Source organism: Copadichromis virginalis, linkage group LG5 (genome assembly GCF_057382275.1).
Source record: "Copadichromis virginalis isolate Kocher_CV1m ecotype Utaka linkage group LG5, C_Virginalis_male_GT1.1, whole genome shotgun sequence".
NCBI classification, from domain to species: domain Eukaryota; kingdom Metazoa; phylum Chordata; class Actinopteri; order Cichliformes; family Cichlidae; genus Copadichromis; species Copadichromis virginalis.
Genome location: NC_140622.1, coordinates 24,006,791 through 24,018,987, shown reverse-complemented (window position 1 = coordinate 24,018,987; position 12,197 = coordinate 24,006,791). Strand labels below are relative to the sequence as shown.

Here is a 12,197-nt window from a genome sequence, read left to right as displayed (position 1 = left end):
AGTGTATTAGAGCAGAAAATAAATAAAAAGGAAGGAAGAGAGAGAGAAAGGGAAAGAAGAACTGACTCACAACAAAAGTCCTGGCCCAACTTGAAATGAGGACGTAGCAATTATGTGGTCGTCGCCTAGGTCGCTCTGGTGTTTCCTCAGTATAAGCGGTCATAAAAATAAAAGGATTTTAGGTGAAGAACATCAGGAAGTTCTTTCTCAGTGATGCTGACAATCCTAAAATTTGTGAAATCCTTTGAAGTAAATCAGTAAAGTTGAAGAAAGAAAAAATAACAGAAAACAGTGAAACAATCAAAGTCATCACTGACATTACAAAGCGACGTACACCAAATCAGAACAGGACATGTTAGATGGGGCCAGGACACACCATGCTGGGTCATGCTGCTCTGGGAGATTTATTTAGTGATTTTTCCTTTTTTTTTTTTGTTCTTTTTTTTGTTTATTATGTTGTTCACTTGCGCTGTCAGGAGTGTAGTAAATGGGACAGTCAAGCAGCAAGAGTCACAGTTCATCATCATCATCATCATCATTATCATCATCATCACTATCACCACCATTATTATCATTCTCCTAATGGTATCATAATAATAATTTCATCATCATCATCATTATTGAACTTTTTCCTCAAGCTAGAAAATAATTTACATCACATTGTTTTTACTGACTTTTGAGACCACAAACATTCCAGCAACACACTCTAGGAATAAGGGTGGGTAACAATCAGAAAAGCATGACTTTTTGCATAGTATTAAATGAACAAAGACATTGAGTTCTTTATTTACAATTATTGTATAGATAAAAAAAAATATCATAAAAACAAGATGAACACTTAAATCACTTACCCATAAATGGCTATATGCCAAAAAAGTTATTTGTTGGCATTTCTCTTTTTCTTTGTTCCACAAACTGCATGCTGCTAAATACAGTACATCGAGGCAGATGAGAGTATATTGCAAAAAGTATCATTGTTATCATCATCATCGTTATCATTATCAGTGTCATCGTCAAAGTTATTATTGGTTCCTACAGCACGTGTTATGATTGGGATGTAATCACGGTGTTTTCTGACAGGAGCAGTGATTGATCACATACAGCCAAACGGCTGCATCGGCAGTATGACTCATTGTGGTGCATGATGGTAGATGTAGTCAGGAGGAGCTCCTGTGTCCACACCAGTGGAGTTCCTGTCCTCGATGGACTCATCGCTGTATTTACAAAGATTATTTTTTAAACTCAGTTTCTTTGCATCCCCTTAAAGCTGAATGTCCTCCCGGATGTAAAAGTGGTTTGAGAATGTTGGCTCAAGTCTTTTTTTTAATATTATTATTATTATTATTGAAAATGCTATTGTTTTGTATTTGTTTTGTTTATTGTTTTACAGTTTTTACAGAGAAACAAATAAATTGTCAAGTTAAAACAATGGAAAGAAAACAAAAGAAATCAACAGCTTTCGAGCAAAATATTAGAGCCCAAACTGGGTTTTTTTCTTTCTCCAACTTAAATAAGACAGATTTTTTTATTCAGATGGTCCATGTTACGTTTTCAACACGCCTGAGCTGACTGGTAAAGCTTGTGCACCCTCTCCAGATGGACAGATTGGCTGGGAAATGACAGAGGAGGAGGATATAAAAAAGAAGAGAGATAGAACTTGTTGGATAAATGATTGTATATACTTTACTAGCTTATAGAATTTTTGTTTTTAGAAAAATCTGGAGGTTTTTTTTCTTTTCAAGTTGCATAATGAGCCTATCACGTCATGCTTGCCAGTGATTTCGATTAGTAATAGAAATACAATAGTACAGGCTAGTTAAGTGGCCTTGTCCTTCGGAGTGCAATAAGACTGGGTAAATGTGCCTTCTGTATGTAACATCTGTCTGGTAATGTCTGATTGGTCAAAGCACAATAAATAGTTTACAACTAGTGAGTACAGTTGAGATGCTAGAGTACTGTATATTCTGTGACGGCAGGAAGACAAGCTTGGTTAAAACACACAAAAGCACATCTAGAATTACACCACAGAAGTTTTCATTCATAACCAGATAGTGCAGAAAATCTTTTTTCTCTCATATATATATATATATATATATATATAGAAAAAGAGTCAAAGCAACATTCCATTTTTGTTCTCATTTCTTCTTTTTTTTTTTTTCAGTTTTTCTGTTTTCTTAGATGTTAAAAATGTCTGCAGCTTTGTGTGGCTGCATGTGTCTCTGCTAGAGGAAAAGAAACTCCTTTAATCAAAAATAAACCAATAGGTTAAATAAAAAATAGACACAACGCAAAAAATATTCCATGTTTTCAACCGAAACGTTTTGATTTCCGAGCGGTACAGAGAAGCCAAATATAACTGCAAATTTCTAATATGACTCAGCTGCAGCCTTTTGATGGTCATAGATTTGTTTTTTGTTTTTTTTTAAAAACCTCAAGTCCTTTGAAGAAGCAGGTTTATCTAGAAGAGTTCGCTATAAAGGTCCTGATATCAGCCTTTGACTCGAGCCCTGACCCCAGGCCAGTGCTGAAGCACAGAGAAAAATAAGACATAATCTTAACAAAAGAGAAGAAGCAGTGGATAAAAAGAATAAAATATCCCCCTCTGTCACAAAAAGGAGGCCTCTGTTTAGAAAAAAACCAAAGGCAAGCCACTCCAACTTGATCCCAACAATCATATAGAGTAATACTAAGATTCCACAATTACTATGTATCCCATTATATTTTGGTTTCTTTTTGTTGTTAAACCTCTAAAAATATCTACATTATTTGACAAGACAGCAGGCAAATTCCAGCACAGGGTTTTTCAGTAATAACACACCGAAACAGCTCTGGTCCATCTGAGCTTCGACTTCGCCTTCCTCCTTCTAGAAACCAGGAAGTTTATCTCTACGAGGTTGTAAACAAATTACATTCTCTTTAAGACATAAATAAGTCAAAGGTATTGGAGCCATTGAAGCAGGAACAAGGCAACATGCCAACAAACAAAGATAAACTCTCTCTAAATATATTTATATGTATTTAAATTTATAGAATATATCCCATAAATGCTATCATCATTATTATTATTTTGCATTCCTCTTTACGGACAGGTGCAAAACTGTTGTGCAAGTTGAGCCCTACCACCTCGATACACATTTCCGTTTATGGATGAAATAAATTTGTACAGTTGGGTACATGTTCATGCCACACAGAAGAGGGGACTTTGCAGGCCAGAAACTCAGAGATGCTGTCTTTAAAATCGCAGTCCACAGTGAGGCCTAGCCCATCAGAACCAAAGAACTCCAATAAAATTAAAAGCCTTTTAAATAAAACCTGGGTAATGTACATTCATGCAGGAGCAACAATAATAAGAACAATAATAATCAGAATCAGAATTAGAATAATAACAATATTTTTCAATTTAATTTAAACTATTATCAGTATTAACAATGTTTTTCGTTGAGGAGAGGAAGAGTGAGCAGAGTTTAAAGTCTGTCCTCTTGTGTGATTTTTACTCCTCAGCAGTCTCCCTCCTCATCGTCCTCCTCCCAGTGCCGCTAAAGACACCATTCGTACATATGCGCAGTCAGACCCACGCTTATACAGTACATGCTAACCAGTACAAGTGTATTGTCGTACACACCACCGTGACTGCCGCTGTACTCATACAACCACAAAAGCAGGATGGCTGTGTAGGTTTTGTGGCTTTGTTGCGCTTTTTTGATTGTATGCTAGTTTGTTTTTTCTTTTCACCTTGACATATTACTTAGATTTTCTCTGCTTTGAAAGGAGCAGAGCGCTTCAAGGGCTCTAGGCTAAGGGAAAATGGTGGACATTTTCCCCCCAGGACTGTGTTGCCGGTAGGTAGCGGTTTGGGGGAGCTCGAAGTTGAGAATTGGGTGAAAATTTGGGGGTGAAGACTTGTATGGTTACAGTTAAAGGTCTGGAGGAATTGGAGGAGGTGTCCCGACAATGTGAGGAAACAACATTAGAGGTTAGAGCTGAGTTTAGGATCAGGGTTAGAGGCTTGTCTCCAAGCTGTGCAGAGGACTGGCAGGGCTGGAGGACGCAGCTGATTTACTGGTATCGATAGTGAGATTAATGCCACTGTCAATAGCGTTGTTGTTCTTGTTAGGGGACGAGGGCTGGCTTGAGTACTTCATCCTTCTACGAGCAGAATCATCGTCCGTGTCATCAATAAGGGGGATGTTGGGCGTGGAGTCTTCTATCCTAAACTCAGGGTGTGTCATGAAGTTGTGGATGGATGTTCTGGAGTCTGGTTTTTCCAGGCCTTCATACAGGGAGCTACGGAATGCATTCACAACTCGGATCTGACATGGAAAGGGACAAAACAAAACAAAAAAACAAGAAGAAAAATGGTAAGAGGTGATGCCGGAGACAATATCAAAGGGTTGGAGGTACCCTCGAGATGAAAGAAAAGGCGGGGGGGGGGGGGGTGGGGGGGGTGGGAGGGTTTGAAGAGAAAAGGGGCATAGAAGGAGGGATCCTCTCATTTGAGGATAAAGAGTTAAAGAAGGAGCAGAAGGTGGAGGAACAGCAAGGGAGAAGGCGACTGCAGCCTGTGTTCTGCTTTCACAAGATGACTACAGTCACAAGTCATTCAATTTTGGCGTGCACTAAGGAAAACTGTGAGGAACACAATCATAAAAAAACACAACAAAATCATACATTTCAAGAAAAACAAATACCAAAGCAACACGAATGCTCGTTGTAAGTATACGCTTTAGTCCAATGTGCTGTATACCTAGAAACAAGCCACGTTAATAAATGGAATGCTTACAGAAAATTTAAAGGAGAATATCACATGCAAGTTTGTAGAAATCTGGTGGACGAGGTCAGTAAGAAGGAAGGAGGTTAGATCTCAGAGATCCAATCAAGTGGTTTAAAAACTTCTGAAGATACCAGAACACTGTCTGGGACAATATCCACACAGACTCTGAGTGGGACACACAAACACACGAGTATAGCACACGGTGGGTATGGCATGGTCTCAAACAGGGCAATGGACAGTCAAGCCTGCATGAGGTTGGCTCAACACAAGCATCGCAGTGTAAAAACTCACAACAAAACAATAAAACCAAAAGCAAAACAGTGGCATTGAGACAACGAGCAAACACAGCAGGTTAAAATGTGACAAACACAGAAAATGAACAGGAGCTAAACACAAACTACATGCAACATGACAACAGGACAGTGAGGGAGTGGTGAACACCGGCACACAGAGTACAGACACTAAACACATGGAAGTGAATAATGAAAATAAGAGTTTTACTGTCAGACGTCTGACGGTCAAAGCATGTTCCTGAGTCCATGCACGTCGACGTAAACACTCAAGTATAAGGTCCAAACAACTATGTGACAATTTATTGAGACTAAAAAGTAGCACAGTAGTCACAGACTATGGCAAATTGCTGTTTTCATAAACCCTGTGTGCATCTTCAATTTATTTTGTAAAAACATCCTACTAACGTTTTACAAGAAACTAAATCATGACAAAAATGTGAGGTATTTGGAAAAAACTGCATCAGAATTGTTGCTGGGTTTTAATTGATAATTGGCTTTACATTTACATTATTAACTCAATTCTCGTTTAAAGTAGCTGAAACTAAAGAAATGAAAATAAATTGCTGTTGAATGTAGCAACATATCAATGCTTTTATGTAGTTTGTGTTTCCAGTTAATAAAACGTTTAATTAAACATAAGAAACCTGTTTTCTCATTCTTCACAGGAGCAGTGAATACACTAAATGGACAAAAATACTGGGACAGGAAACCCATGCCTGTGAAGCTCCCGCTGCACAGTTTTTATGCTGATGTTAATCCGAGAGGAGTTTTGGAGCCCTGCAGTTACTGACTCAGCAGAGACTTGATAACCTTTACACATTATGCGCCTTCATTTGTCACCAGGCATGGCAATCTGCTGCCTGGAGTCCCAGGCCAGCAGGGGACCCCAAGGTCTGATCAACCTCAAACTACAGCAATGGTAATATGCAAGGTTTGCAATGCCAGTAGTTGAGACCTGACTTCCCTAAGGGGTCCTGCCCACCTTTACTCACTCCCATCGCAAGTGGCACACATCAGTCTGTTTAAACAAGCCAAATGTTAGGAAACCTTTTAGGAGTGAAAATAGACAGAAGAAGAAGAGGGGAAAAAGCAGGACAGTGGGGAATGAAGCAAACAATAATGGCTAATAAATATATTGCTCACTAGCTACAGTAAATGCTACTAGTCTAGCCTTAAATGTAGGGGAGAGACAGTCAAAATCATGAAGCTTCCACTAACATGAAGTTATTTCTTCTCTTTACTTAGATGTTTAACATTAGCTAACTTAGCTAGCAGAGCAGCATAGTTAGGACACTGGCAATGGGCCTGTTTGCATAGCTAGCATGTTAAAGCAACACAGAAGCTAGCTACAGTATTAACAGTTTTTAACTTAGTCTTGGGCATTGTTGTCAAAATAAACATGGTTTCTGCCATAAGTAATGTTTTACTGTCATTTTATCGGACTATTGTTTGTGGCGGTGGAGTCAAATTATTTAAAACAAAGTGGCAGTAAATGCTGTTGGCGGGTCCTTCTGTGAATTTTTGTCTGGGGCCCCAAAAGAACAACAACCTTGTTCTGTAACTTTATGGTGAAAACAATCGAATTCAGTAATTACGAAATGTGGCCCAATACTTTTGTCCATGTAGTGTATTTGAAATTTAAACTCTGCCACAAACCTTAAGACTACAATATTCCTTCTAATTTTAAGATATTAGATTTATAAAGCTTTGAGAATAGTGCATATTATATGGCAAACATTCTGGTAGTGCTGCAGTAACTGTGGTGGAGTAGGTGTAAGGAGAGAAATGAAAATTAATAATAAACAGAAGCCTGTCTGGATGATTGCATGTGACAGGATGTCTGACAAGTAACACTGATGGGGTGTCAAAAAAGGGTGGGGGCTGATTTTACTTTGCTGCAGAGGATCTATGTCTGTAACTATGGTAACGTGACAGTCAACTACACCAACAGTATGAAGCAACAAGACGGGATGAATTATTGGTACACTACTGCCTTATAGTGAGTACCCTGGCCCCGATTCCAGTTCGCACAACCTTCACATGGGATTTAATTTGATTTTCAATAACAGGTTGTTGTCAGTGAGGATATGTGTGTCCATGTGTGCAAAAGAGAGTGAGAGAGACAGAAAGATGAAGGTGGGCAAATCATTAAATAACACAGACGCTTTTGACTAAAATACACACTCGCCTCAAAGTTTGCAATGTGGCAGTCAAATGTGAAAATATTTTAAGCCAAATATACCGCTGCTACCTGAATATTTTCTTGTCACTGCTGGTGATTCAGCTCAAAGGACATGTAGGAGGTAAAATTTGTTTTATGCCAAGCCAATGTGATTTGCCACAACAGCGTCACACTCCCAGGTAAAAAAAACAAACAAAAACAAAGTTAACACTGCAACTTATACTTGAATGTTCACCCAGTGACTTGGTGATTTGATTGGAATTAGTTCACATTAATGTCTATAAAGACATAAAAATGTGAGGTTTGGATGAGGGGATGATGGATGGAAGATGAGCAGAGGGAGACAAACTCACAACCTGAAATGTCACGCCGTGGGTATCACCCTTAGTCCTGCGCTCCTAGCACTCTGAGGAAACAAACACACATTCACCAATGAGAAGACAGTACACCCAACCATGGGACGAGATATCAAGATGAATTTGAAATCCAGCGTGAACAAGAAAAAGACAGAAGAAATAGAGAAAATGAAAACGCAAATAGCAAGAACGAAAGACAAAAAAAAAAAACTTCAGAAATGCCAACCTCAAGATGGAGACTGTTGTTGTAAATTAAAAACAAATAAATCAATAAACTACAAAAAATAACTTTCTGCTCATGACAGGATGGCACCCCTGAAGCAAAGAGAGTGGAGAAGCAGACTGACAGAGTTCTGACTCACGGCCAGTAGTGGGAGGAGCAGTAGCAGCAGTAGTGCTTGTAGGAGAGGAAAGGGCATTGGACAAGGACACGTGACTAGGACTAGAAACATTGGTTACATCCTGGGTCTGGCTGGTGGTGGATGATTGGCGTCTCAGAGCCCCTGCCCCCTGAAAGGAGGTGCCACTCTTGAAGGTGTTGACTACTTCAATCTGTAGGAGAGCGGGACAGGAGAGGACAAATGGCTGCTCAGAGTGACACAGACCAAATGGTAACACAGGTTGATTGGTAGGGTGACTGGTGGTAGAGGGAGTATCTCAGTCATGACATGATGGAGGGCAGCTAAAAGTCAGGGTGTGGTGTCCCCACAGCAAAAACACTGAATCTGATCTAAAGAGCTGGTTCACCCAAATTACATGTGAGCTATAATGGTGGCCATGCAAATACTCTGGGTTCCCTTCAGATTTGTTGCGTGATGCTGATACAGAGCAACATTAAAAACATTTTATTAAAATTCAGGAGCTAATATTTATCTCTGGAAAAGAAACACAAATCATTTTCGTGTAAAATTTAAGAGAAGTAAGCGTGAGCAGTCTACAGTAGAAGAACTTTCTACAAAGCAAACATTTCATGTTCGTTCTGATAGTGTTTCTTTTTTACCCAGAGTAACACTGATGTTGTTTGCATTATTGTTCTACGTTATTAGCACCACAGAACAAACTTGTATTCAGTACCTAAAATATGATATTACAAAACCTTGGGAAATTACAACTTTCTGCATGGCCAGATAGCATAAGAGGAAGATTGCCAAAAGCTTTGTTTTCCTTTAATTTGGGTGATCCCACCCTTTGACTTACTATCTGATGTAAACAAATTAAATTCACAGATGCAGCCATTCACATCATGCAGTGCATGTTGTTTTGTGACATCTTCACTGAAAAAGAAAGTTAAGATTTAGTTCAAATTGGGTTTCGTTTTTCTTTCTTTTGTTTAAATTCCTGACCAATGCATATACAGTTGTGATTAGAAGTTTATATGTACTCATCATGGGTGTCAATGTCATGGTAAATTGGGGCTTTAAATGATTTATTTGACCTGTTCTTTTTGCAGGGTAGAATGATTATGCAGAATTTACCACTTCAACCAACCTCCTCTCATCTGATGATGAAAGTTTGGCTCTTATTCCAGACCTTGGCAAATTGTACATATGTGCAATTAACTTGTACTGAGATAGAAATCTACAGTTGTCCTTCTTGGATCCTCAGTGAGTTCCTTGGTCTTTCATATTGTTCTGAATGTGAGTGTGACTGATCAGTCATGATCACTAATGAGAAGTTATTAAGCCTTAAAGTCAATTTAAAAGGCATTGTAGAACCTTAAGCAGACTTTATTAAAGTGTACATATATATTTGAGCTTAGATATGGATCAGAGAAAATACAAAATAAATTCAAACTTTTGCACCCAGTTATTGTTTCTTAAAGTCATTACAGACATTCGCTGTACAATCATTCAACCCTGGAAAAAGAACAGTTCAAAGCAATCATTAAAAGCTCCAAAGTACCATGACATTCATGCCCATGATGACTGTATGTAAACTTCTGACCACAGCTGACCACAATGACTCATTTTAATTTGATCATAACCAGCTTATTAATAAGGATTCTATACTTTAACACTAAACACTGTCATTTGCGTACAGCACAGATACTGTTCTGGCTGTAGTTTTTTAACTTGCTCTTGCGGATGTTAGGCAGCATCTGTCCACAGTACTACACCCAGGCCCATCAATAACACATCAGTGAGACGAAACCAGATCCAGCACACAAGCCGGACTGTCTGCAATATCACAGTGATACCGGTCTGCAGAGCTCACAAATGTGAAAACAGTTCAGTGGCTATATACTTGTATTTAACTCTTGGAGCTTCCACAGGTCCATGGCGGTGATCTAGGCAGTCCAGCGAGGCAAAATGGCATCTTTATGCTCCTGAGTAATTCATCTTGAGATAAAAGGACTTTAAAACTGTGACTGACTAACATGACCAACATATAAAATACAGTCTATCACTTCCTCATGGGCAATGCCTGAGGTGGAGAGACCTACACAAAACAGATCTTCTGAGAAACACAGACAAACAGTAAAAGAGAAGCTTTTTAGTAAATATTAGGGGTGACATATTTACCTTTTAGTGTTTTTATTATATAACTGGACAAAATTATTATATTATTATTATGGAACTCAGCATATTATTGTGTAAAATTAAAGGGAATCTTAAACTGATTTTTAAACAAGTAACCATAAAGTCCACATGCTGTATCCATATATTAACTGGGATTGAACTGTCTCTGTTACTTGCCCTCACCTGAGTCTGAATGCGGTTGAGTCCTCTGAACCAGAGTATCTGTCCTCTCCTCAGCTCCCTCTCTGCGTGGTCGATCTCCTCATTTTCTTCATTAACATCCTCCTCTGGCAGCTCATCTTTCTGAGTTAACTGCCCTGCCCGCCGCAGGAAGCGCAGTCTGCTATTGGGTATGGTGGCTATCACCTAACCCGCAGAGAAGTAAAAGCACTAAGTGATGTACTTACTGTAGAGATGCACAGACAGGAAAATTGACCAAAAGACTTAGAAAGGGAAAACTTTGCCTATTACCTGTCCCCACACAAGCTCCCCCAGCCCGAGGAAAACACACCACATCCACTTTTCCAAGTCTAGAGGTTGACAGCTGAATGGCTTCCCTCCAAACTGCACAATCACGATCTATGCAAAGTATAAAGTACACAGAAAACTGAAAATTACCATTACTTATCTGAAAAAAATATAATAATTAATAATTAAAATTAAAAATAACTGAGAAAAACAAGTAATTTCAGGAATTAATGCATCCACTTACCTGCACAGCAAACGTGCCAAAAACAATCGAGCAGAAAATGGGGTTCCTGAAGATACCGTCAAAAACATTCCTCTCTCCGTGGATTTTGCGGGCATTTATCTCATTAAACAGCTGCATCATGACAAAGGTGTTAAAGATGATGGTGTAGTGCTCAGAGGGTGGAGAGTGGAGAGGAGCATTGCGGCCACTGTCGATGTCAAAGATCTGCTCACCTGGAAGGAAAAGAAAGAGAGGCAGGGAGTCAGATTTATGCCATAGTCTTTAAATCTGTAATATCCTACATCGGTATAACAGAGCAAAATAACCGTGCGTACCAACAAAGAGCAGTGTGAAGATGATAATAAGCTGATAGACTCCATGTCCTAAGATGTTCTTTGTCATGGTGCTGGAGATGAGAGGCTTATTGCGACCGTATGGCTTCCTCTTAAGCAGAGACTCCGTGGGAGGCTCTGTCGCCAGAGCCAGGGATGCAAAAGTATCCATGATAAGGTTCACCCACAACATCTGCACTGCTTTCAAAGGAGAGTCCTAAAGAAAGGTGACAGTAACATGTATCAATAACAGAATAGAATAATAGAACTACAATATAACCAGGCATGAAACATAAGTGTATTTCTTGAAGTTGTAAGCACTTATCATCTTTCGAATTACTGATTAGGCAACAGTAAACCAACTCGGATGAAATTCCATTTCATCACCATCAACTGTGTTAAAAATGACCATGATAGCGGGCTGGTATTACTTTGCAGTCTTTTTCATCCTTCTGACCTGTGTGATGCAGGCACCAGTGAAAGCCACAATGACAGCTACAACATTGACAGTAAGCTGGAACTGAAGAAACTTGGAGATGCTGTCGTAGACATTTCGGCCCCACATAACTGCTTTCACGATGCTGCTGAAGTTGTCGTCGGTGAGAATGATATCTGATGCTTCCTTGGCCACATCTGTACCAGCAATACCCTGGAAGAATGATGACAAGCTGCAGTGAGAAAGAAACTGGAGTTTTCTATTTCACAGCTGCTCTCCTTCTAACTTCATCACACTGCAGTATTCCTCAGCCTACCACGTTAAAAATAACGTTGAAGCATATAATCAACTCTGCAGTCAACTGGACAATGCTGGACCCTGTAGATGAGTCACTGTTGTGTTTAATAATAATACCAGCTACCTAAGGAGTCAGTGTGCATGTAATCAGGTAAAGCGCAGACTGTAGGAGGGACTCTCTTTCTGTATTATGTTATATTTTGAAGGAGAAGCACGAGCAGCACCTTCTAGGCAGTGGCTGGATTTGGACAAGGATGCCCTTATTAGTGAAAGTGTGGAGTGAATACTTATGCGGACATCTTTTTAAACATGTCTCATTA

General features: G+C 39.3%; 1 protein-coding gene and 1 long non-coding RNA gene across 12 annotated transcripts in view; one reads left to right on the top strand and one right to left on the bottom strand.

Moving 5' to 3' along the window:
- Nucleotides 1-355: 355 nt before the first annotated feature.
- atp2b2 (ATPase plasma membrane Ca2+ transporting 2) overlaps nucleotides 356-12,197 on the bottom strand; it is a 98,164-nt gene continuing 86,322 nt past the window's right edge. For 9 of the 11 annotated variants that reach the window (XM_085456883.1, XM_085456882.1, XM_085456884.1 and 6 more), the window contains 6 exons: nucleotides 11,602-11,793; nucleotides 11,148-11,361; nucleotides 10,834-11,045; nucleotides 10,593-10,700; nucleotides 10,305-10,487; nucleotides 356-4,310 (listed from right to left, as the gene is read on the bottom strand). In XM_085456883.1, coding sequence (XP_085313009.1) covers nucleotides 3,999-4,310; nucleotides 10,305-10,487; nucleotides 10,593-10,700; nucleotides 10,834-11,045; nucleotides 11,148-11,361; nucleotides 11,602-11,793 — 1,221 coding nt within the window. In that variant the 3' untranslated portion in view covers nucleotides 356-3,998. Of the gene's footprint in view, nucleotides 4,311-7,602; nucleotides 7,653-7,964; nucleotides 8,155-10,304; nucleotides 10,488-10,592; nucleotides 10,701-10,833; nucleotides 11,046-11,147; nucleotides 11,362-11,601; nucleotides 11,794-12,197 lie in introns of all 11 variants that reach the window. The other 2 variants (XM_085456888.1, XM_085456892.1) reach the window with 2 other exon arrangements.
- LOC146709771 (uncharacterized) lies at nucleotides 6,977-8,103 on the top strand. Its single transcript, XR_014920485.1, has 2 exons — nucleotides 6,977-7,063; nucleotides 7,908-8,103. It is a non-coding gene; the product is annotated as an uncharacterized LOC146709771 (long non-coding RNA).